Genomic DNA, 27,270 nt, shown 5'->3' on the forward strand with positions numbered 1-27,270 from the left:
CGCTTTTCGCCACTAGATAGCAGCAGCGTCATAACAATGACAATCGAATTTAAAAGGTATATTTTCTGACATTAGAATTAAATGAAGAAGACGACAGTGCAGCAGCCACTATTATAACAAAGCATGCCATAGTAATTACTTCAAAATAATCTAAGAAATTGTAGGGAGAAACGTTATGAAAAGAAAAACAATAGAAATTAAATGTTATTTAGTTGAATATATATATTTTAGAATGATAAATACTATTTAAAACGATTAAATTATCCTAAATTATCCTAAAAGAGTGCTGGATGAGAAGGCAAAGGGCTATGATGCTTTAGTTCTCTATAAAATGCTGCTTCATTTTGGGTGGAGCATTTTCATATAGTGGTCCACTTGAATGCATGTACACACAAGACCATTACTTACGTTGAGGTATGCGATACAGTATCATCAAAATCTCACAAGTGACTCTTCATCCACCTCCATCGTATCTCACCATCTAAAAGCGCTTGACAATGGACCGTCCTGTCCTGCGCCGTCATTATCAGCCTCTAGGCCTCAAAGCTGAACAAACTGAGCATTTTCTGCGGCTGCATGAATCCAGCCCGAACTGTGCTGGCAGCCACGATTACATCACGTCCAGTCTTCTGCACCAGCGCACAGAAAGCTTTTCTATGAATAATACAGAGACTGGGAGAGAGGGACGCGCACGTGGAGCCGAGTGACAGAAGGAGAGACAGACTGCATGAAAGAGGACCAGTTCGAAAAGTTTCGTCAAAGTTCCAAGAATCACAGAAGGTCAGGTTTGTTGCTTTGGCTTTTATTGTTTGGTTACAGAGAGACAAAAATAAACTAAAAAAAAAAAGCACGGCTCAAGATATCAGCTTTTACACGTGACTTCATGAAGCTGTTTTAATAATGGATGGAATTAGAATATAGTGTAGAACTTAGCTCACAAAACAAGGTGCAGGCAGGGTATATAAACAACTGAATAAAGGCATAAATAGTCAGCTTTTTTGCTGGTTTTGAGAATTCTTCCTACTGGTTTCATGTCCAGGATAATCCAGACACACAAAGTAGTGCATGTTCTTGCAGTGGTTCCTCAAGAACACAGTGGATGAAGCCAGTGAGTGACGTGGCAACACCTCCACTTCAAACCTTCAATGGTGTCTCCTCTGCCCTGCCGTGCCTCTGGTTCATTAGTGCCACTGCAGAGTCGTAGTTAACGGAGTTAACTGAGCACGGGGTGTAATTAGACAAACAAAAAGGACAGAGACGCAACATCTGAGGAGAAGAGAGTCGGAATGATTACACATTCACTCCACTTCCTTCCTGCTTGCCGCGCACACAACCACCAATTAGAGGAGGAAGATGAGCAGCAGCCAGAGGTCTATTTGCATCGCGGCAGAAGGAGTGGAGGTGAAGGGCAACGTTTGAAAAACAAAAAGAAAAACCTCGCTCGGCGGGCAGATTTGGGCCACAGTTGCACTCATTGTTCAGTGAGCTTTTCACACAGTTCAACCCAGCGACAGCAATGAATGTTGATTGTGACCTTTGCTCCGTGGGTGCAGTGGACGCACTCCGCACTTCTTCCTCGCACAGCTGAGCTTTTTTTTTTTTTTTTTTAATGGCGTCTGAGTCGCAGGCCGCGGGGCACAGTCAACGGTCGATGGTTTATCTGTCATCCAAACTCACCGACAGCGTTGAATGTTCACCGAGGCAGCAGAGCCGCAGCTGAGGCCGCGGTGGCGTGCAAGTGGGCCGCCGGCACTCAAGCAAACAGTCAACACGGAGCGGAGGCCATGTTTGAGGAGCGGACACAGCGATCAGGTCTGGACCACGCGGCGAGTCGACCACGGAACTCAACCTCTTACCCTCCGCTGCATTTATCGCCGGAGCATCTTCTCCACTCAAACTAGGCAGCACCTGAAACACATAAGAGGAGGAACCCATCGCATAACTGTCAATACTTTGTTTTTCATAACAATAGAAAGAGACAGAAACATTCTGTTTTTCTCAATATTTACAACAGGCTGCTTCAGCTATTGATGTGAGAAAAAACTCTAAATAATAAGAAAACTAAAAAGGTTGAGTTAAGCTAAATGTAAACTAAAAACTATGTCACAGAAATATATTCAGATTTATATGTAAAAAAACAAAAAATACAATAATAATAATAATAATGTAAAGTAATTTAATTTAAGTAATTTATTTTATCTTTTAATCCAAACACAAGTAAACACACGCAAACTATCATGAGGAATAAGGGCATAAAAGCAACATTTCATTTGGTGAAATGACACAAACAAAACACATAAATAAACCTTTTGTTTCAGTTTCCAGAAAAGATATGAATTCCTCTTACCATCCGCTTCTTTTATTGCCGGAGCTTCTTCTCCACTCAAACTAGGGAGCAGCTGAAAGACATAAGAGAAGGAATCATCAGATAACTTTCAATACTTTTCATTCATGTTCATAATAGCAACAGAAAGAGACAGTAACATTCTGTTTTCCTTAATATTTACAACAGGGTCATGTCATCACCAACACCTCAGCTATTGATGTGAGAAAAAAATAATAATAAAAAAAATGTTAACTTAAAACTGTCACAGAAATATATTCAGATTTATGGATATAATTAAGACAAATACCATAATAATAGAATTAAAAATAGTATTAATAAATATATATTTATTTTTTTATCCAAAGACAAGTAAACACACTCAAACTATCATGAGGAATAAGGGCATAAAAGCAACAATTTATTTGGTGAAATGACACAAACAAAACACATAAATAAACCATTTGTTTCAATGTTAGTTTCCAGAAAGGATATGAACTCCTAACTCCTGATTTATGTGAATATTGACCTTTAAAATGCTAACACATGTTAAGTAAATACAGCTGTTAGGATGTTGTTAGCATCATAGCTGCTCACTGACTGCTTGTCTCCTCCATTATTTTGAGTTCACAATCTAACCATGGCATTTATATGTCACCCGGCTGCTGCATTAAACATGTCCCTAACAATGGAGCCGTGTCAAGCCCAGCAGCTTTTCACTCTGCGACCCCCAGACTGAGAGCTCTATTGTCAGCGGCCGCGGACCCGGCGACTGACCGCTGCTGACGTCAGGATGCTGATCTATGGACGTTTGTTGTTTTATCAGCTCGGTTGCTGATGTCACCGAACAGAACCCACGTTCATCTATAATGCTGCCGGAGACGTCAGATAACACAGTCGTCGCTGTGACTGTGTCACGTTGCGGCGGCCACAATTCACAGACTCATAAAGGAGACAATTCGGGGGATTGTCATGTGACCCTTTGAATTATTGCTTCTCTCACGCCAGCCATGGATATGCAACAAGCAAATGCACAAAATGATTCCCTTTATGGAAGAATAAAATATACTGGAGAAAACTGCAGCAACACTCTTGAGTTATAAAATAATTCTTGATATCTCAGAGGATACATTGCCATTATATAAACCACACTTTTATGTCTCACTTTGTCTAAAAAAGGCGAGAATGCAGCAAAATACTAATGAAAATAATCATAGTTTAGTGTCTTAACAGCAGGATTTGGCTATTAATCAACTGTAGTTTGCTTGAAATACATTTAAGTCAGTGAACGCAACACTATCTTGCAAAAAATGAGGCAGATAATTTAACTTTTTTTGCATCAGAGACTAAATTTGGGGACGTACGATGCAAAGAAAAAAATGAGGAATATTATACTTAATCAATAAATGTTTCTTTTTAAAGAAACAGCATTCAAAAACATGCTAAAGAACTATACCACTTGCTATTGTAAACAATATTTTAGCTTCTCTTTCCAGCACAATGAGAGCTAACATGAAAAATAGGCGCAGGGTCGAGGGATAGAAGAAAAGGGGTCTTTGCCATGGCAACCCCAGTGTCAGCCATTTCTTCTTAATCCCCCCCCAGTTCAATGTCGCGCCCTCTGGGGGACCCCCTCTCCACTGCTGAATATTTCTTTTGTGCCGGGACCCTGTGGCATATACATTTAAGAGTGTGTGTGTGTGTGTTGCGATGGGGGTTGCTCGGTGGATTCATAGCAAATCCATCTTAAACGCGGGGCCGAAGGGAAGGCAGGGGAGCAACGCTGAGCGCAGATCGAATCACATGCAGACGCTCAATTTGAAACACTGTGTGATGGTCCCAGATAATCTTTGAAAATGGCAGATAATTACACCACAGAAAGTATTTGACTTCATGTTTCAGAGTGACAGCATAACTTTTTTTGAAGATGGCTGACATTTAGCACTGAGTAGGGTTCAGAACATTTCAAAATATTAAGGAAAACAAATAAAAATACAAGTGAAAAATGCTCTCTGAATATTTGCAGCGCATTATGGGACGTCCAGCATGAAAGTGGCGGGTCATGTGATCCATAACAGACGTTGTGATGATGTCACAGGCTTTGAGTTTCTCGGATAAAACGCTATGATTCTAAGGTGAGCGCTGAGGAATGATGCTATGTGGCAAGTCCCAACATCCCTTACAGCTTCACTATAACTGTCCATGTAAGACAAACTTGACAGCTGAACATGTGAAGTCAGGGGTAGACTATTGACAGAGCCTTTTCTTCTATTAATGTCAATGTTGAAGTTGAATTATCATGGAATTTTTGAGTAAAAAGTATTTCACTGTAGCTACTTGTGCCTCAGATGGACATATTCTGTTTGATTTTGGTTGAATTTCCCCACTGTGGGACTAATAAAGAACATCTAATACACTGATTCATTGTTCCTTCAGGCTCCTAAAATGTACATGTAAAACACAGAATCAATTTATTAGTGCTCTTTTTATGACTCATCAATTTATTCCCTCTTTATGACTGAACTTGTCACTTCAAAGCACGACTGTTTACAGTCATACCTGAGGGAGATATGCTCCGCAGCAGGCTGAAGGTGGCACCTGCAGGACGACACAACAGTCAAGGTTAAAAACCAAACCCAATATTCCAGGCTGGGAATCGTTTTTATGAGTGTCCCATCATGTCCAGCACATCCTCCGGAAATCCCCAAACGAACTTCCCCCGAGGCGCGGCTGTAGGAGGAGGCAGAGGAAGTGCCAGCGCTCCGTCTCTGGGGTGGTCTGATGTGGCGGTGGGCGGGGCCCCACTGTAGCTGCATGTCCAGCCTGTACTGTACATTCACTCATAATTGCTAACAGACCTCCGCTCGGCCTATAGGGGCCCTGAACGCCTCGGTATGAAAGCGATCCACTTCTGCACGTAAAAAAAAGGTGTCTGCAGAAATAACAAAAACAAGGATGTTTCGGCACATTAGCCGTCATTATATAAAGTGGGAATTCATGCTAAATGTGCTCCATAATAATAGCGGCGTTGTGGTGGTTTTGTTCAGCTGGTGGACGTCTGCCTGCCAAACATCTGGCAGGATTATTATCCCTGACCCCAGCGCCGCACCGCCTTTTTTACAGAAAATCTGGCAATCCATTCTTCGGCTTCCTCCTTGTCGTCTGCATGCGAGAGCGGCGTTTCAATTCGGATGACAGCAAGACGGTCAATTTAAAGTTAGGAGCAGATCGTAGACTGATCACACAACCTCCCTGTCGTAGGACAGGAATGAGACGGTTGAATTTGCGGCGAGCATCGCTACACGCCGCTGTCTTGTGCCACTCATTACTCCAGCCTCCTTCCTGTCTGCCTTTCAAAGAACCAGAACCAGAAATAAACCAGATATAATCTGTTTAAGATAAGAAATAAATTCTAATAAAATTGATCAGCCCAGTCTTTTTTATGAAAACTTAAAAAGTTAAAGTTGCGGACACACAGCTAACTTCACTCTGTCAATGACATTTGGGGCGGAGTAAAGATGCACTAGCAAGAAGAGAACAAATCTGTGCACTGAAAACACTCCAGTGGGTTATAAATAAAGTAGAACGATGCAATAAATAGTTAATGACTAGCATCTAAATCTAAAAAAATGCTGAATTTGAGCTGAATTCAGGACAAGATTTGCTTAAATATGACAACGCATGGGACTTTAGTAATAGTTATTGATGCAAATCTGAGTTTAAATCAGGGTAGACGCTGACCGAGAGACACCTACTTCCCCCGCACACGAATTTAACTCACTAGGTTTGAAATAAATGGAGGTTAAAAGCTCCCACCATGAGGTGCAGGGTCTGTTCGACAAGTGCGAGGACATAAACTAAAACAAAAGGCGCTGAGTTTGTGCCTTGGGTCTGATTGAAAGGGTGGGGTCTTTGGGTGACCTCTGACCTTTTTAACCCCAAGGAATGTTGTCGTGCTGGTGCGTGTATTGTTCCAGGTTCCCCCAGGAGTCTCAGCCATGCATCGGATGAGTGTGAACGCAGGAAGGGCTTCTCCTAAATCGCTTTCACCCCCCGCCCCCCGATTCTTTTTTTCTGCGCCTGACTATTAAAAGTGTTTGAGCTGACTTAAATCACCAGTCATATTGAGGAAAAATGCTTCGGTTTGATCTGAGATGTAAGTGAAGGAAGGCGAGGAAGTCGCCAAACATACAATCCAGACCGACCAATGAGAGACAACCACTGAGCAGGTATGTCCACCGAACCCACCTAGCTGGTCAGTGGAAATGAAGGAATTTATGATGTCATAAAAAAGTGCCGGAAGAGAAGTGTCTGAGAACAGGTTGTGTCTCGAGTGGCGCTGTAAAAGTCTCCTCTGTGTGTGTGTGTGTGTGTGTTTTGCTTTTTTTTTTTTTCACCCCCCTCCGCCCGACAGAAGATAACAGAACACACAGCGCCAGTGGGGTCACGCCGTCTGAGATTTTGGACACAGAGAGAGTCAGTGTTTAAGAATAAACTCGCCTGAAAGAGGGACTTCACACTTAGCAAACCTCCATATTTGACCAAATACTCATACTATACTATATTATTTTAGCAATTTTGTCGCAAACAAACTGAGGCCCTGGTAAACCTGCGCAACGATGGCGCATTTTGAGACGCCAACTTGAATGAAAATTGAATATAAGTAATAATAGCTTAGCAAATCCAGTAAACACCATCGATAAATCAGACTAAAAAAAGTCTTTCAATTTAGTGCTTATAATTTAAGACTTCAAAAACAAAATGGTGGTGATTAAAACTACACGCACCTTTGCGTAGCATCAGAGAAAACGCATCCCTTCAGACATCCCTCGTGTGTTCATTCACAGCATATAGACACTTCCTCCACTTCCTGCTACAAAAAGCGGGCCACACTTTGTTCCGGCGCTTGTTAAAGCAGACGAGAAAAGGTGGCTATTTGCTCGACAAGCTCACTAAGGAGGTTTCCCATTGTAAAAAGGAGTGGCCGCACTGCCCCTTTTCTTTCATCCCTCTCCTTCAGGCACGCTGCTTTTGTCTCACACAGGACACAACAACCGGCCTCCCAGCCACGCTACGCTGCTCACATACCTGGGAACCTCCACTGGCCTGCTGGGAAAAACAACAACAAAACAAAAAAGGCGGGAGAGCGAGGTGTTAAACGCCACGTACGGCGGGACTAAAGAAAGGCTTGTCTGTTAAATAAAGCCTGTTATTAAATCTCAAAAGGATGTGAGAGGAAGAACACCTGGTTTTGAAGGAGGGAAAAAAACGCCATGTATGATTGTGCAAAAATGTAAAAGCATCTGGTTCTACTTTCCCCCCCAGTTTTCTGTCAGAGGGCATCTTCTTTCATTAAAGGTTGCATGAGCGTAATTAGGAGTTTTGCGGTTAAAGAAGCCAGGTTTTTTTCCCCCCCCCTCCCTTGCAAGCTGCCGCTTTCATGCCAGCTCAGCAGAACGTCGGCACTTCCTGTATGTGAGGGACCCTATAAGGGTGAAGTGAGTTTAGGTCCTCCACAAACCCACCACTAACGACGGAATGTAAAGCTTTACGTTCCAGCCGGCGTGGCCCGTCTCGGCACGCAGACCTCGCTGTCACACCTCGTAAAGCCGCGCAGCAGCGGGGTTAAGGAAGGGAAGCGAGGAGGCAAAACAAGGACAATTTAGGAATAAAACGTGTGGCCTTCTTAGACGCCAAAATTAGCTTCAGCCCAAGACTAAAATCCAACATTACCACCCTTAAAGCACAAATACTAAACATATTTACATTACTGGCGTGATCAACTCATACTTACTAGTTTATGTTTAGCCTTAGGAAGTTTATTTTCAAATAGTTGACAAAGAATGCCTGTCATTTCCTGGCGTTTCCCCTCCAACCAAACTCCCTCTTTCCTTTCAGAAACAATGGAAGAGACAGCCACATTTACATACAGTATTTACTTTCCCCCACAAAAAAACAACCTCTATACAGTCAAAGTAGCAAGACTACATCATAATCTAGATTTGACTCCTTTTTGATGCCATATATGGCAACAATTTGAGGAGGAAATTGAGCTTGGGATAACTGATGCCATGCTGGCAGCGACATCATTTTGGTTTACTTAACCTGCGACGTAAGCAAGTCCAGCATTTCACACTTTAAAGACTGTTTCTGATCTATATGTTTACTGGCAAAATAATTGGGTGCCGCTCATTAACACGCGCACACAAGGTGCAAGGGTTTCTTCATTAGCCGTAAGAGCGCGTTTGATACTGGAGTGCAACGGGTTCAAATGTCACTTGCTCCCAAACAGGCTGGTGGGTTCTTGAGAGCCACCTGGTTTGACCCGAGCGGACCTGAGCCTGTGGCGAGACAGGGAAAGGTCGGAGGTCGTCCACTCATCTAGATGGCTGGAGCGCCATTATGCCTGAGGCGGGTGAAGTGGGGCGGGGGTCCATTACCTAACCCCTCCATTCACACCAACACACAAGCACGAACACACATAAGGACACATGTCCCTGCTGCTGTGAACTCAATGACCGCTGAAGTTCACTTACCTGCGACGTTTTCTCCGGGCCGCCAGCTGGACACTAGAGACGGAAGAGACATCACAGCGTTAGCCTCATATTTCTCTAAAATGGAGCGGTAAAATGATATGTGGTAAATGAGGATTTTTTCTCCCCCTCCTCATTTGTGTGTTTAATAGTTGACAGCAGCTGGGAATAAAACTGGAAGTCTGCTGGGAGTCATGTGACGGCGGGAGAAGGATGATGAGACTCCCTGATGCTAAGACCATTACATTTTTACTAGAGGGGAACTGTAGGCACATTATTTTTTAATCTATGCCTGCTGCTCAGAGCGTGAGATGATATGCATCTACAGAGAAAACAACAGTGGTATGTAGTTGAGGGCCTCTCTGACTGAGATAGCAGGTTTCCTCCCAGTGTAATTGTGGGGTGCAGCTGATGGAAAGCATCATGTGATAATGAGCTTTGGAGAGAGAGAGAGAGAGAGAGCGAGAGAGAGAGCGATGATCAGCGGTACGGCAGGAGATGGAGCCGCATTTTAGTACTTTATATGAAATTACATGGGCAGAACTTTACAGGACGCTGCACTTCAAAATGAAACTGAATATCCAGCCTTTTTCGGAAACGCATTATCGTGGTAGATTCATAGGCTTAAAGCAACTTTCGGCATCAAATAGAACTTGAACACATTTGGTCCTGCGTTGCTGTAGTACACTTCATGTAAGATTTAAACTGACCACTAAGTCATTCACTCTGAGAGTAACCACCCCCCAAACCCATCTTCATCTTATTCAAACACACAATGGAAAACTGTATTTTCTTTCATGGATAGAGGCGAGTTCTCCACTGCAGTGCTGAAAAGAATTTCCCCTCAGAGACACTCTGTATTTTAATTAACAATGATTTTCTCAAGCGTATGCAAATACATGGTAGTTAGCAGACCCAAATACTGAAGGGATTTAGTCGCAAAGCGGGTCTTTACAAAGGGTGGCTTCACTTCAAGCTATATGATACATTTCCTTTACAATATCTTGCATCGGTTTTCTGAAAATTCAACTTAAATTCAGGATGTTTGGCAGCTCAAGTGCTGAATGATGTAACCCACAGCAAGTCATTATTTTAAAAGATGATTATCACAGAGACACAGACAGAAGTATTGACGTTTAAACTGCTGCCTTTTGCACTGCTGAGCACTGTGCTGTCCACAGCATGGACGTTCTGCTGCAATAAGCGTCTAGACCTTGTACATCCAGATGGCAGAAGAATTTATGGAGCAAGCCTCATTAACCTTAAGGCATATTAGTGCTTGGCACTGCATGTTGAAGGGGGGGGGGATCAATGCTTTCTGGTGAGGTGCGTCCATCGGAACAGACCGCGTCCTCTCCAAGTATCCACCCTGAAAATGGCAGTTAGGCGGTTCTAACCATGTGCAGGGAGGAAGTCGGATGCGCAGAGAGAATTTCCGAGAATTCAGGATGCGCAGTTTCCTATCCACACGCCAGCCATATCTCGTTTAAAAACGCAAGCGCCGCGACTCCCAGACGGGCGGAGACTGCGCGTCTTCAGGTGTCTGGTCGGGATTGTAGGGAGGGTGGGTGCAGTTCTGGTCTCCATACAATGACAGATGGTGCGCACAAAGCCGGTGCGCATTGTTCAGATGAAAAATAATACCCACCATTTGTCATTGTGCGTGGAAACGGAGGACGCACACCGCGTGGGATTATCGCGACTGCAACTTTAAACTGTTGAAAGGCGCCGATGAAACTTTAGTCTCGTTCTAAAACGCGCCGCTGCGCGATTGTACACCGTGTTCCGCGGATCTGTCCTGCAGAGAAGTGGAAGCGGACGCGTCCGTGGCGGGGTTGTTTTACACTTCCACTCACTCGCTCCACACAGAAATACGGGGTTAAAGCGATCGCGCAATCCACATGCGCACATATTACAGACATTAAGGCGCCGAACCTCGACGCGATTTCATTCATGAGCGTTTTAATAAAGCGACACACGCGTAGTACTCGCGCACATGACAACGGACACCGGAAACGACATATTTGCTCACTCACGCCGAGAAAGTGGGTCAAAAAAACGGCCAATCCAGACGCTGCGATGTCTTCAAGAGCGCCTCGTTATTTTCACTCCTTCATCCCAGAGCCACTCCACACCGACTGACTCCCACATCCGCGGATTACGTCTGTGTGAGCGGCACCAGGGAGGGCATCCGGTTGACTGGGATCACCGGGAGCGCAGCGATTGGCTGAGCGCAGATAGCTTGACTGAGTGCTCCTCTGTGATTGGCCGACGGCAGCCGGAGTGGGCGTGGGGCTGTCGTGTATTATTCACGAGAAACCGGGTGGGGAATGGAGGAGGACCAGCACAGACAATGCCCAGTGTCTGAAAATATTTAGACACATTTTTATGGCTTTTGCTAATCTCATCACGACGACAGGGGGTCATAATGGATGGTGTTCAGGCCGCCGTGAGGGTTTTTTATGACGTCACAACACCTAGCCGTCATCATCAGATGGTTAAATCATGTTGAAAACTGTGTTAAACCTACATCATTCACACAACCTGCCACTTACCCCTAATGCACAATCCTTGCTTGACTTGATAGAACCGAGTTCCACGATGAGAGAATATCACCAATATTGTCAAGGAGAACTGAATGTCGATGCCCTTCCATTATTGAAACACCCAAGATATTTTCAACATTTCAAGTTGTCGACCCAGACAGGATGCCCTTCCGCGCCCCGTCAACCTGCTCACCTGTGGCGTCTGGTCGACTTGCTCCCTCACAAGAGGGGATCTTTCAAACATCAGCGATTCCGATGCTCCTCAGAGGCCTGGGGAGAGTGCCATCGACTTTATCTGAGCAAGGAAGAAGCCACAGCCAGACATGATCTTTAAGTCTGAGGCTGGAAAACAGTGGCGCTTCTGGAGTTAACTGTCCCTGGGGAAGACAGAGCAGAGAGTTGAGGTGGTGGAATGGCTGGAAGTCTCTTCGTGAGGATCCTAGTGATGGGTGGACAGCAGAAGTGACAGGCTTCTTGACATGAACAAACATTCTGGAAAGCAGCTGAAGAGTTTCCCTGCTCCTACGAGGGGATGTACCTGGACACAAGTCCCCATAGGTTGGACTGCCTGGGTGAGGGACTCTGATGCAGCAATCAAAAAGACCTGTGATAGTCAGTAGACAAGGACACTTGTGAAGAGGCCCCGAAGCCACCTTCCTGCTAAGCAGTTCCAGTGTGGGTAGTGAAGACACTTGGGTTTCACACATCGGACTGTAAGTGCCACCGCTGGGGATCATGACAGCGAGTGAGAATGGACCACATTTGCCACCTACATCCTGGTCCAAAAGGGACAAGGCTTCAGGCCAGTTCTTGGACTTGTTGTCAGTTGGTCTGGGAACAACCAGCGTTCCAGCTGGGAAAAGTCTATGGACCTGACTGCTGCATCTGTTGTCTACCCAACAAGACCTCAGAACAGCTGTCAATATACAAAAGAGAACAATATTTTCTCTCTGAAATGTGTATTCTCTTTTCCCCTCAAGGGTTGTCACAGTTACTCACCCCCACCACCACCACCACCACCACCACTATCTTGATCATCCACCTCAGCCACACATTACATCTTCCTGTCCTCATTTACCACCTCCATGAACCTCATTAGCGGTCTTCCTGTTCTCCTTATCTCCAAAGTTCTTCGTCCCACATGTCCACTGTCTCATCTCAGCCTGTTAAAACAGGCTTCTCTCTTCTCTTCATGCTCAGCACTACATATGGATTTGGAATCCGTTCGTATTTCCACAAAGCTTATGGACACGGTCCAAACGGAGCAGCACCACCGGACGCCATGGGGGGCAGTGTTGCTGTTACTACCTGATACGTAGCTCTATTGAGACACAATGGCAGAAATTCTCCGTCCTCCGGTCAGGATATATTTAACAACTTCACCAACCATTTCAAGAGGTACATGATCAATCTTCTTCCACGGTCGCCACATTGGTCTCAGAGTTTGTTGTCATAAACTTTTGACTCTGGGCTGCGCCCCCTGGTGGGTATGTTGTGGTGTAGAGAAATCCCAACGTAAAGAACGCACCAAAGCCTTGATCAGCGACAGTAACATCATTTGGTAAACGCAGGTACATTTTTGTACATAAAGGGCGAATAAACAGCCCTTTACCCTGGAAACATAGACTGTGTAACACATGGCCCACCATGAAATAGTGACCACATATTTCTGCTCTCAAGGGATGTCCATAGTCTCTGCGCTTAAAGACTCCTTAAGCACCTCTCGTTGCCGTAGAAGGAACCCAAAAAGAATGTGCTTGGTATTTGCCTTTGTCGACCAAAGTAGTAGTCGTGGTTAAACGCAACATGCTCATTATTAGCCTTTTGACAATGAGCAGCAGACAGTGGTATGTTGACTCCAGTTGACGTCTGGTTGCAAGCACGGACCAGGAAAAGCGTCGATGGAAGGACAGAAGATGCTCACAGTACTGACTAGGTCATAGATTCTTTTGAGACATCGATTCATATCAGTCAATACTAGACACAATGCTGGTGTTTGAGTTTGGCAAAGCACCTGCTCAGGATAGCAACATGAGCAAGTGAGTTCTGCGGGCTCTGTGTCGGAACCCAGGGGGGGTTTCAACACTGGAAAATCAGGAAAGTTCACCCTGAAGCTGGTCTGCAGCATGAGCAGGCATGGGAAGCTATACATTCCTACTTTGTTCTCGAGTCATTTTTGGGGCGTTTTTTTCCACATTCCGACTACTATGATCAGTGTCTTGAAGTGCGTTTCACGTCACCTCCTCGTGTAAAAGTGGAGAATGCTTGCAGTAATATAACGTGTACAACATGCCTTAGATGTTCTTCAACAAATGCTAGTCACACCTAAATACATAACTGTATGTAATAGCAAAAGACACATATGGATGGAAAATACAACAAAAAGAATATAGTTTAAAAAAAGATGGGGTTGTACAGCGCCTCCCGTGGTGGAGAAAGATCCCCGTGATCCTGAGCTTCTGAGCTCCCAAGGTAAAAAACTCCCAAGTAAATGAACGTATGGTGTTCAGACATATATCAGTCAATTGTGTATGTCATGAAAGTTACAAATAAGGTGGATTGTTTCAATTATATGAGCGAAAACTCAATGAAGTACAAGACAAAGAGCACCACAGGGGACGTGGAAAAAAAATCTTAGAGATCCTGTGATCGCTCATGATGAAAGAGAAGGGGAAGAATTTGTGTTCATCACAAGGTGCCTTATAAAGGTGGTGTAATGTGAAACAATATCCGTGATTCCACTGTGTCAATTTCATATTCTGCTGGCGTCTCTCCAAACTCACCATTCTGTAAACCATGAAACACGTAAGCGCTGATTTAAACTGGCAGGTTTGTAACAGTAGTACCAGGTTAAATACTCACTCATTCAGTACAGGCACACATGCAGGTTAAACAAAAAATATTTCACCTCATATTATTCCAAGTGAAACTGAAAAACGTGCTTGAAATATATAATCATCTAAGTGATGTATCGACAGAAAAGGCTGAGCTCTGTAGCCCTCTTTGATGGCAGAGCATCCATCTATAGGTGCTCAGCATAAATCCTCTCTTCCTGCATCAGACTCATAAACACCCTCACACAAAACCCACTTCACATCCACGATACACACGGCGAGTTGTTACCTAGCGTAGTGGAGCGATTCGTGTGTGTGTGTGTGTGTCTGTGAGCAGACTGAAATTCTAATAACCTCAGCAGGGGTTCTGCTCTGACCGGTAGCCATGGTGATTGAACACATTTCAGCAGAGAGGCAGCCTGTCTTGGCTGCACCTTTATTAGGACCGGCTCCGCCAACTCCAGCGGACGGAAGGAGCCATCACACCTTCTGACAATAATTGGCCTTAGCACGCCTCACTGCCGCTCCCAGGGAAAGATGAGATCGACTTTAGAATAAGGAGGGTTGTGGGAAGGATTCGGAGGATGATCTGCATAACGGTGGACAGGGAGCACTCGAATGAGGAAATTTGAAGTACTTCTCTATTACTGTCAACTTTCTCGTCCACTTTATGAATGTTAAATCTTAAAATAAAAACAGTGCCATGTCTACATTTAAAAAAATCATCTAGCACAAACCATTCATATTATGTTTATGCTAAATTTATGAATTTAACTTCACAATGTTATCGACCATCTTAGCTTATTTTGGAATAAATATCTTAATTCGATGTCACTTTCCAGACGCGGGGAAATAGTCTGTTCTCTTGCTATTTAAGATGCTAATACGCCTGGCAGTTCCAGACTTAATAAAAAAAACTAATATTAGTTATTTCATCCCTAAATTTGATTTGAGACCACTGGGTTGACGTCCCCCGTTGACCTACTTTGCCATGCTGCCCCTTGGGTAAATTAAATGCCTTCTGCTGTTCCGACTGAGCAGCACTCAGATCTGCACGCATTAAATTCATCACTGCAAAAATATATAATAATTTAGGAAACTCTGCAACACTTCACTTTAAGCACTCATCTGCAATGCATTTTCAGTACAGTCATAACGCATTTATAAGGCTTTATTGAAGTCGTGGACTAGTACATATATATATATATATATATATATATATATATATATATATATATATATATATATATATATATATATATATATATATATATATATGTAACTGAAAACCCTTAAAGGTCTTCATATTAGTCAGACTTCCTTCCTTCCTTCTGTCCTTTGACGTTCGAATATGTGCTGAATGGGATGTGTAAATATACTTCCACATTATGTCTACCTAGCTTTGACCCTCTTCCTTCCTGTGTTATGTGCAGGGCAAGGCTCCAGTCCTGAAGAGATCAGCGCGAGAAGACGGATGGCTGAATGATTTGCGGTCCACTGAGATTCATTTTAAGATGTAAAAGGGCACTTGTTCTTTAGCTAAATTAAAACACACACACAGGAATTATGCAGCACTATCATCAGATTTTGAGATTTCAATTCCAAATGGCACCAACCACTGAAGTGTTGTTGACCTAACAGGCCGAATGGAGACTGGCTTCCTAGTTGCTAACTGAGGCTTCAGCGAGGAGGGAGTTTGTCCTGTAGTTGAACCCCAGATTGCAGGGAAAATGAAAAAAAAATGATATCAGGAAATCATCCGTCCTCACTGTCACATTGATCACTGTGGCAAAAAGTCCACGCCGCTGTCGTCTAAGACTCTCCCCCCCCCACGACCACCCCCACACCTCCTTTGAAGTTATCGTTCTTCAGGTCTTCCGGACAGACCAAGTCTGTAAAAGTATCCTGAACGTCTCCATCAGCCACACAGGAAACGGGAACTGACAGACGACACGGCCAGGCAGGAGGGGAACAATAGCCGGCGAGATCCACCTCCAGGTTCCACAATCTGCTCTGGCTGGGTCCAAACCGTCGGCGAGTCAGTAGGTGAGCTGGGGCTCGTCTGATTAGCTGTTGTTGATTTCACCCCACTTCTGACGGCGGAGCTTCCCGCGGCGATAATGTCTCTCCGCCAATCCAGAAATCAAGGCAAGCGCAATGTGCCGTCGCCCCACTAGTGGGCCCAGTGGCTGTTTTGCAACAGATGCATCATCACATTTGAATAAAACCATTAGTATCATGAGGTTGGCACTAGGAGTTGAACGTCTCTGTTCAATTTAACTGCTTAAGTGCCGCTGAGCAAGAGTCTGCTGGGCGACTGTGGCTGTTTCACTTCAGGTGTAAAAACGATTGAGTTTGTAATTATCCTTCTCCGTCACACAATACGACTTTTTTACCAAGATAATTACCTGTAAAAACATGACTTAAAAACAGCATGAATACATGAATAAAATAATAAAAAGTTAAAAACGTGTTTTTCCTTTTAATGCTACTTTTTTTCCAATAAAATGATTTAAATTACCAAACAATTTTTATTGATTTTGTAACCTAATTTTATTCGTATTTCAACATATTTTTGAGATTCAAATGTCTTTCTTAAATATTACTGGTGAAATTCAGTGACAAAATCACAAAAAAAACATCAAACTATGCATTTATCACTATATATATTAGATCACCAAATTGAAGTCCAAGAGCCAGTATGGTTTTTCAGGTCATTTTATTTGTCACACGAAAGGTTTAAATCAATATATCTGGCTTTAAAATACATTTTTAAAATAAAGGGCACCAAAAACTTGCATGTTGACGGTGTGATCTGACTCTAAACAGTGAGAAACTGAAGTGTCTCTAGTGTTATGAGTCAGTGGTGAAGGGGTACTTCATGCTAATATTAGCTGCCAACGTCTGAAAGGGAGACTAAAATCACATTCATTTCAGATTCCTAGTTCCTGAGTCCATGAGCCGGACTGTGTTTAACTCCATGTTACTTCACTTCATTTATATAGTTAGTGAAGAGTTTCCTCTCTTGCCCTGTGTCATACCTGTCAACTTATACGTTTTCTACACGTTTTTTAACAATTGCAAATCATGTTCGCCGTATAATGACTTTTATACGGAGAAAAATAAAAAAATTCCCACTGGCATTTCACGCCAAAACGATATCGACTCGGCAATTTCGGATCCAAAACGGATCGTCTCGTCTCGCTGGTAACTGACGGCGGTCGGTGCATCATACTAGCAAAAGTTATCCTCAATCGCGCATTTATTTTTCTAGTTGCTTTCAGCGTTGACGATAGAGTGTTGTGTGCGCATGCGCGTTGCACTGCTGCGCACATCCGTTGTTTTGAATTGTGTTGCAAGAGGAATCATTCAGAAAAAAATCATAGAAGACTTCTATGATTTTTTGATTGAAAGACACTATGGTAGACTATGGAATTATTTATTTTAAAACATGCTGCACATAGTAAATGTAATGCAAAAGCTTTTATATATGTTATCTTTGTTGTCATTTTCCAGTACATTGTCTGTCTGTGATATAAATAGTAATAATAAAATATTAAAATGCGTTGGGATTGTGTTTGAATTTGTAAGGGGAATTGCACCGCTTTATAAGGGGAGTTATTGGCAGAGGTTGACAGGTATGCTGTGTTTATATTTTACCTCGCACCCGGCGTATACATATTCTCCAGGTGTGGTAAAGAAGAACGAACATGGCAGGATAATAAAAACCTCTGCCAGTCTCACTGGACAGTCGCCTTGGAGCAGGTTCCCGCTCCCGTGACTGTTGTGGGGCGACGAATTCCAGCCCCGAGTGCCATCAGCTTATCTCCAACTTTATGTCCACGCAGCGCGCGCCACCTCCACCGATCTCCGCCGTCATACAAGCCTCCTGTCGGCTCTCATTCAAGTCAGATGCCAGCAGACAATTCTGCGTCTCAATGAATCACTGCGATTCTAATGGAATGCTTCCCTTCAGGATGAGGCCCATCACAGAGGGGGCTTCAGTCAGTGAAGCTGCTCTGATTACTTGAATAGACTCGCAGCTCTGGAGTCACTGCAGATGTCTGCTAATTGTGGTGATTATGGCGAGCGGAGGGGGGCAGGAATATGTAATGAATTTCCCATTGCGTTCATGCCTCACGTCCTTTAGTTGGGTGCATCTGCTGCACAAGCCTGCATCCGTCGGGTTTGGAAATGGACAAAAGTGACTTGGGGGAATTGGCATCGGCTTTTGGACGGGCGTCCAAACTCGCACCAAGCGCTGCCAGTTTTGGGCTATTTACTTCGGTTAGTGCTCTTCAACCCGGGTACGACGGAATTCAAACGTTTGCCTTTGTTATTCTGCAGTGGACAGTTATTGTCTCTCTTATAAATCTCAATATAAATCATGGACTTTAGCAGGGCTGTTTTTGAAAGGTGTCAGATGAAGCTCAGGTAGAGCCAGTACTGAATCATTATCAAGTTTTTGATATTGTTTTGTTAAGTCTGACTATATTTTATCGGGACACTCCAAACAACAACAAAATCACTGACCATGAACAGTAAACAAGAAAAGTCATTTGTTTATTAATGGTCACTTTATGTTCCCAATCTATTGTGTAACTATTCTTTTGACTTTTTTCTTTTTATTTTTAATTCCCAAACAATGATGCATTATTTATCTCCTTTATTCCTCTTAAGCAATCTCCTCCCAGGGATTTATTTTTGACTAGGGAGGAAAAAAAGAGCGTAAAAATGCTCCTCAAACAACATTTTTTAATCCACCAATGCGGCTAGAAAACAGTTTCATATTTCCCTGATGATTAGCTGTGAATAGCTTCTGAAGATGAGGAAGCTATTAAAATAAGAATTATACATGCAACCTGGATTTCTAGGCTTCTCGCTGGTTAATGTTAATAATGCATCCAGGACATGTTACTCTGGACGTTGAACTGGAACAAATGGCATTCATACACTTAGCATATTAATGAAGTTAAATATCAGATCGTCCCTCTCTTCGGTGGTAAGAACGGGCCGATTTATTGTGCTTTTGCGAAGCAGGACTTTGCTAATTCCTCTGGGGCGAGTGCCCTTCCTGTCACACCGATCAAAGACTTTCTCTTGAGATGAGCATGAACGGCTCCGTGCCCCGTCACCGTCGATGTTTCTGCATGCGTGCCAGTTTGTGTAGGTGTGTGCGCGGCGTTTGTGTGAAGCCATCCCCCCATCACCAGAGGCTGTATTATGCATTGTTGTCGGCATGGCCTACATGCTCACCCAAGCATGGTCCACTGTGGTACAGTACACACGTCTTCCGATCCCGGCTGCACTCCTCTGTCATGTCCGCCGGCCCGCTTCATTTACCTTGGCTTCTGAATTAATGCTAGTTAACTGTCACATTAGCTCAGATCTGCTGGACCTCTTGTCGACAACACAAACTAGCCTCGGTGTATGATACCGACCTTGGATTTGGGCGGAATACGTGGAGATTTCTTAAATCTGCCACCACCTATACATGACCATCTCATCCAAATGCATCCAAATGCATACAATAGGCAGGTGCAGAAGATACATTTTAATGCCTGAGACGTGCATATTATAGACTACTACTACTACATTATTATGGTTGTGCAAGATTTAATCATCAAAATCTTATTAAAGGTGATAAAATGAATACTTTTGCCTCAACAAAATGGCTGGTATTTTTAGATAATGTAACATATTAACATATACCACATAATTTAACACAATGTCTTGATATTGTAGTTTAGATACAGTACAATACAATAAAAGACATATCCATCTCCACCATTTATTTGCTTGAAATATTTGAAATTATTACTAAAATGTATTGGTTAGAGTTGAATATTAGGTCATGTTTGGTGTTCAACTTGTTGTCACTTAAATGATTATATATATATATATATATATATATATATATATATATATATATATATATATATATATATATATATATATATATATATATATATATATATATATATATATATATATATGTAACATTCCCTTTAGTTTTAATTGACACAATGATTTAAAGTGTAAAACTGAGTGTATTGTCTTCCTGGGTTGGGTCGTGGGGGCAGCACTGTGGCCCAGACGTCCCTCTCCACAGGAACCTCTCGCTCTCCTCTGTAAATACTGTGAGTTTTAAACTACTTTGAGCCTCTCACTGATGCCTGAGCTGCTCACCCTATCTCTGAGGAGAGTCTTATTTTTCACTGCAAAAGGTCTGGAATAGAAACCGAGACTCACCCCTCGAGGGCTGAGATCAAATTGTGTTTGTGTGCTCTGACCTCTAAATCGAAATAGTTCTCATACAAATTGAGAACAATGATCAACATTAAAGGAGACTCTGATCAAACATTGATGGTAGATACAAGACAATGCACACTGATACTGGGGGCTTAGATGCATTCCCTGAGGTTGAGGTCTCCCTTCTGCATATGAATAAAGGTCAATAAAATAAAATAAAAATCTTACAACTTCATAGGGTCTCTAGTTTATCGTAGTCATATCCAGGAAGACACATCTCAGAGGTCGAAACCTTCCTTTTTTCAAGCCAAAAATACCCACACCACTGGCATTTGAGCAGCGCAGGTGTTTCCTTCAGTGTTCCAATAGAGAGTGGAAGTTGAATCTGAGTGGCTGACATGGTCTCATATCAGTGTATATCTTCACATGTACATGTGTGCGCAGCGTATATTTGCCCACGAGAAGCTGGTGTGTTAAATTCTCTTAGCATGTGTGACGAATCAAGTGGCTGGGAAAAGGAGCGAGGCGTTGCATGGCCTCTCTTGGCCTCTCTCAGACTGGATTCTAAAGAGGCTATCGATCTGTCAAGGTCTCAATTCATCTTTCGCTCTGCTACTATCTCACCATGTTATCTCTGGCTCTGCGTCGGCTCTCAGCGTTGGTTTGTCCTCTTTAATTTTGGTCTAAAGAGACCTGATGCAGAATGTGGCAGAGATGTAGCGAGAGGGTGAGACAGATAAAAAAAGAAAGAGAGCATCCCCCACTCGTATGTCTTTCATCCTAATCCATGGTCTCTGTCCAAGAAAGGGCCTCCTTTTCACTTGTCTGCCCTAAAGCCTCTTATATGTGACCCCTCTGTGTCTCCCCCAGGGCTCTCTCCCACGACCGGCAACGACACACAAACAGACACACACACACACACACATCTGTGCATTTTTAGGTTCCTGTCGTATGACGAAGAATCTGCGTGTGTTATCAAAAAATAAATAAATTTAAAAAAGCACAGGTCAGCGGGCATTTCTCCCCAAACACCATATTTTGCAGAACTGACAGTCACTGGAGGTGAAAGTGAATTTACCGGCAGACTGACTCACACAGCTGCTGGGACAGTGAGTCTCTCTTTAGAAGAACTGACCTCAATAAAGATGGACATTTGGCCGTCTGTTACGTAACCGACTGCAGATGATCCTAAGTCAGCGTGAAAGTCTGTTTCTTTCTGGAAAAAAAGTTTCTTTTTCCAATGTAGCATCAGTTTGAATAAATCTGGATGGTCAAGAAAATATGTGACTTTGCGCACACACATGCTGAAGCTCTGAATCGCCCAACTCATCCTTATAGTTTCCTGCTTGGTGGAGGTGTAGAGCGCTTATTGATCAGCGAATTCCACAAACTGATCATGAAGGAAATGAACGTCACACTTCATTTTTCACTATAGAACTGTGCAGGTTTGGGAGAAAATATTGTTACGCTCAAATATCGTGATACTAGATTGCACGATATTGCGTCGATATTTTCACTGAAATATCGCAATACTTGATTGATATTTCATTTATAGATATTCACTGCTGCATTTGAGAGATGTGCTTAATACCAACTTCTTCTTATTATTTTGTTAAGAAGGAAGTGTGAAATTTAACTTATTGTTTAATAACAATAAACTTTTATTCAAGCACATAATATTATCCTGCATCATCTGATATTCCCCCTTAAAATGATGGTTCTTATTACCATATATTGCTGAATTTTGTCGCAATATAGCGCAATGTATCGTATTACCACTCCTGTATCGGGATACATATCGTGTAGCAAGATGTCTGCCAAGACACAACCCTAGTACTGTGAAAGAAGAACAGAGAGCATGGTGCAAGTACTTCTTGGTAAACAGGTGTAAAAGTGTCATGTGATTTAAATATTGTCTTATAAACAATTCTCAAACAACATTGTGGAACATTAGGTTCCTACATAATCTAAACTCAGATATACCACCACTGGAAAACCACACAAAAAGCTATACACAAAAAAATGTTAGGTTGTGTTTCACTTTCAAATGGACTGAGTTGTTTTACACTTATAAGCAGAGTTAGTCAAGTTGTACGCTGGTGACGGTAATAAACATGTTTTATAGATACATACTGCATATAGCGAGAGATAATATACTCCTTTAAATATTGAAGTGGATAGAGAACGCATTGATGTTGAATAGTCACTGGTGATTTCAGTCGAAGCAACCGACATACCAATGCAGAAATGGTTTCTTCTATAGGGTCACGCCGATGGCTCAGAAGTGGTTATACAGTAAACATATCATACTCCGCCCGGCACTAAACACAGAGGCTCTCTGTCTGCGCTGCGTTCAGGGACCTGATGTTGGCGTGCACTCTGCCTTGTGTGACCCCACCCCTGGTAAATACAGGGTTGGTGGTTTTTACCACTGATAAAAATACACTGGGCACTCAGCAGAAAATGGAGAAAGGCCTGAGTTACTTTTCTCCTTAATCCCGTTGTCCTTGACAAGGCTTTCACCATTTATTTATAATTCAGGACTTATTGATACTGAAAGGCTTATGGATGAAAACGTGTCATTTTGCAGAGGCATACATGCCGTCTCTGTCAGTGTTTTATGACTTCCCGACAGAAGTGGCCCTATCTCTGCGCTAAAAACCAGATTAAGACGCCGGCCAGCAAGCTGGGCCAGACATTGAAATGAGCTGCTGCAGACTAAGAGGTGGCGCTCCTCTGTCTAATATTGATCTTGTCTAGGATGAGGTTAATACAATAAAGCACCCTGCCCTTGTTACATCCCTTCTCCGCATCTGTGTTGGAAAACTGCCTGTTTAAACCACAAACAGGAACAGTGGAATCTAGAGGTGGGAGGGAGCTCTAGTTTTGTTTTTTTGACAATGTACCAAACTGAATTACCGTAGTATGGCTCCATTTCTAGCCAACCATATGCAGATTTGCCCTTGCAGGCCACCACAAAAGACCGAATTTGGGCTGCATGCCTCGAGTTTGACGTGTCCTTCTCTGAGCTGAGCTGAGATGCAGTGGATTCTTACAGTGACCGTATAGAGATGTTTCGCTATTTTCAGGTCAATATAGAGTTTTGATATGATAATCAGTTATTTTTATTATTTCTATTCAAAGGAATTCAATGTATTTTAATGGAATCGATAGATACACTGTAATGCACATGTCTATGGTACTGAAAAAATGAAGACTTAATAATATTTATTGTCCCTACTACTTGCTATTTTTTGATCTTCATAATAATAATCAGCACATTTTGGGGGATATTTGTCACTTCCTAATAGCCCTGAAAAATAAAAATAAATAGATAAAAAGAACAATTCATCACATTTAATTCTTGATATTTCTTTGATGTGCTGTCATTATTTATGAATATTGTTTTGTTTTTGCTATTCATAAAATTTTCAGTTTTTTTTCTGTCTGGAAACATATAACTTTTATTTTATATATTTATAAAAAAAAAAAAAAAGAAAATAACATCACCGCTGATTCAAAGTATGCACAAAGTCAAACTCTTAACGTATTTGTATTTTGTCCCTTGCGAGCCTCTGTATTATGTAGTGTCTTACATCATCATTATGCGTTCATTCCCACTTGCCGTAGCAGCCACAGGCCTCTCTTTGCACCCAGGTGAGAACGCCACAAAGTTCTGTTACGAGTTTAAACAGGCTGCTCTCCTTAGACGTACGCTTGTTGCAGTGTTTGAAGACAACAGCCAGAACTTCCTGTGAGAAGTAGCTTTCTAGGGGGAAAGGGGACTTCCTTGTTTGAGCTGGAGAGTCAACTTTGAGCCAGCCAGAACTCCATCGGTCGTGAGAGTGGATCGGGTCGAACATATTCTCAGTGGTGTGTAAAATAGTTACTGTTCACCTAAAAGCAAATAGACGTTTCCCCTGAACATTGATCCATTCATTGAAGCCTGTACTTTCATTGCTAACACTGTTTTTCTTTTGAAGGAATCTGAATAATGTGGTGCATAGTCTGGAAGATCGGCGATGACTACACTCGGTAGTGACTTATAGTCGGGTAAAACCGAAAGCATGAGTCAGGAAGAGGAGGAAAATCTGGGTACGGGACTGAGGGACGTCTACGACATCCTCGACGGGACGGCTCTGGATCGAGTGACGAGCCTGACATTCCAGATGGGCGAGTCTCCCGCAGAAATCATCATACATGCCTTCTGCCTGATCATTCTCCGGAGGCAGGAGCAGGCCCTCAACAAACTCCAGATGCTGGGGGACAGCTACCACGTGAAACATCTGGCTGAGATCTTAGAAAAGAGTGAAGGTGAATTAGCGGATTTCAGAGTTTCTCTGGATGTAACAGGAGAATCCCCGCGAGCTCTGGCTCGGATTTTCAGGGTCCTGTCGGAGCAAGGACTGTGCGAGCCTGTTCGGAGGAACCTGGCCTACAAAAGAGCCGTCTCTACTGACAACCAGATTTGGGAAGACCAGGAGTATAATCAACTGAAAGAGGAGGCTAGAGATGTCTGTGGGCCAGAGTTTGCAGCCTGGATGTCCTCCTTAAAGTCTTTCCCTGATCCAAGCGGCAGTGTAGTTGAAAGAACTTTGAAGGTTTATGGGGATTCAACCAGGCAGATCGAGGATCTGGCCCTTCCCTGCCCGCTCCAGGCCAGCTGCTCTGAACCATCATACCCCACTCATCTGGAGATAAGTGCAACCCCCACTGCCATATTGAAAGAGGATGGAATAAGCCCAGAACAAAGCCCTGCCCTCCCTCTTGCGAGAAATGACCCCGAACAATCACCTGCAAAACTCCTCCGTCAACCTGAACCTCCTTCTGGGACGGGTGAATCCGTCCTCTCAGAAAACAAGAAGCTCGATGAGCTCCCGTGTAAACCAGGGCCTGCCACTGACACCAGCCCGCCGCCGGAGGCAAACATCATTCTCCCAAAGACATTACTACAGCCAAACACCGGTTCACTCACAGAAGAGGAAGAGGAGGTGATGTTCTACCCATTTGTAATCCTCCATGCACCAGAAGACACAGAGGCGGCGGAGGCCATAAAAGAAAAGATGGAAACCGTAATCGGCGCTGACGGCGCCACCTTCTCGGAGGACTTTGCCATTCCTGGACGGAGCACTCTGAGATGCATCGAGGACGCGATCAACAACTCTGCCTTCACAGTTCTGCTGCTCACTCGCAACTTCAACACGCGCATGTTGGAAGTGAAGACGGAATCGGCTCTCATCAACTCCCTCCACAACAAGCACAAGTACAACACCGTCATCCCTCTGGTCCCGTCGGAGAACCGTCTGCCGAAAGATCAGATGCCCCTTGTCCTCAAAACGCTGGTTCCGCTGGAGGAGAGCAAGAGCTTTGAGAAGAAGCTGAGGAAGGTTTTCTCGCCAGCCAAGCTTAAAGCGCAGAAGAGACTGTGGGTGGAGCAGCAGAGAACACTACTCCGTCATAACCAGCAGAGGCACCTGCTGCAAGCCAGTAAAGCAACTCAGTCCCAGGAACATGCTTTCAGCCATTGTGACTTTGCAGGCGCTCTGCCCATGTGGCAGCAGAAACCCAACATTCACATTGAAAATGCCAAATACATTATGATCGGTAATGATTCTCGCATGACAGTAGATCATGGCTGCAGTTTGGAGAAAGATGATTAAGACTGTTTTTGACGTTTCTGAATCATAACTTGCCTAGTGTGTATCTAAGTCCAGAATAACTTGACACTGTTACCGTTTAGAAGACTGATCCTGACTTTAAAACTAACTATTTTCATACAACTGAGTCCTCAATAGAGTGCATTTTAGTTAGGCACGTGCAAGAAAACAACACTTCATTACCTGATTAAAACACCAGCGAGAATAGAACCGACAGTTATTGTGTATTTTGATCTGCATTGCTCAGCAAAACAGAAGCTAGCTTTCCAAACAAGATTAGCATGCTAACATACAATTAGCTTGTCAAGCCTAATATTAAAAAATAACTTACCGTTTCAAATAAGGTGCAATGGATAAACAATGAGCAGCATTCTCAGGTAATTAATGGAGCAAATTAAGTTGATGTGTTCGAGGTCTTTCGACATTTATAGTCAGGGACTGCCATCTATTGACCAAAACATTGTGACGTTGGAGAGCGCAATGTGTACTAACTGGTTTTTGCCGCTAGGCGGCGGTGCTGTTGCGTACTGTTCGCCGGTTCGTTTCAAAAGTGCCATTGTATCTAGTTTGTATTCGATCACGTTTGTTATATCATTTAATGGTGACAGGATATGGATAACTATATTGCACTGTGGGGTTTACAGGAATATTCATGTTGTGTGTGTGTTTTTATTGTCCTTTTAAAGCTGTTCTGAACCAGCCTCATGACTCAAAGTGTTTTATATATATATATATATATATATATATATATATATATATATATATATATATATATATATATATATATATATATATATATATATATATATATATATATATATATATATATATCACCAATGACTCTGGACTCTGGCCCATCATCCAGTAGTCGTTGGCAGAGAGACATTACATTCACAAATAAACAAGCCCAAAGAAGTTAGTATGAACTTACTCATTCATTTAAATGCCTGTTTCCTGCTGAGTCACACAAGCAACTATTCATATAGGAATGTTCAAACTTTCCTTCTTCCCAGTTAAACACACTGAGCAATTCATGTCACTAGAGTTTCCAGAGAGGAAAGGCATCCCAATTCTCTCAAAAATAAATTATTTAATCAAACTAGATACACAATTGACCTTGAGGTT

General features: G+C 43.0%; 1 protein-coding gene and 1 long non-coding RNA gene across 3 annotated transcripts; one reads left to right on the forward strand and one right to left on the reverse strand.

Annotated features, from left to right (window-relative positions):
* Positions 1 to 704: 704 nt before the first annotated feature.
* LOC128770093 (uncharacterized) lies at positions 705 to 11,003 on the reverse strand. Its single transcript, XR_008416462.1, has 3 exons — positions 10,893 to 11,003; positions 2,348 to 8,892; positions 705 to 1,908 (listed from the first exon to the last, which is right to left on the reverse strand). It is a non-coding gene; the product is annotated as an uncharacterized LOC128770093 (long non-coding RNA).
* Positions 11,004 to 24,102: 13,099 nt separating this feature from the next.
* On the forward strand, positions 24,103 to 26,820 carry ticam1 (TIR domain containing adaptor molecule 1). 2 transcript variants are annotated; one of them, XM_053883321.1, is made up of 2 exons: positions 24,103 to 24,145; positions 24,472 to 26,820. In XM_053883321.1, the coding sequence occupies exon 2, from the start codon at positions 24,556 to 24,558 to the stop codon at positions 26,146 to 26,148; it is 1,593 nt and encodes a 530-aa protein (XP_053739296.1). In that variant the 5' UTR covers positions 24,103 to 24,145; positions 24,472 to 24,555; the 3' UTR covers positions 26,149 to 26,820. The 2 variants fall into 2 exon arrangements, with proteins under 2 accessions (XP_053739296.1, XP_053739297.1); XM_053883322.1 differs by lacking the exon at positions 24,103 to 24,145 and adding an exon at positions 24,157 to 24,361.
* Positions 26,821 to 27,270: the final 450 nt, after the last annotated feature.

This window comes from Synchiropus splendidus, chromosome 13 (assembly GCF_027744825.2).
Source record: "Synchiropus splendidus isolate RoL2022-P1 chromosome 13, RoL_Sspl_1.0, whole genome shotgun sequence".
NCBI classification, from domain to species: Eukaryota; Metazoa; Chordata; class Actinopteri; order Syngnathiformes; family Callionymidae; genus Synchiropus; species Synchiropus splendidus.

Coding starts and splice junctions, on each gene's coding strand:
- ticam1 (XM_053883321.1), top strand. CDS start 24,556: ATGAGTCAGGAAGAGGAGGAAAATCTGGGTACGGGACTGAGGGACGTC.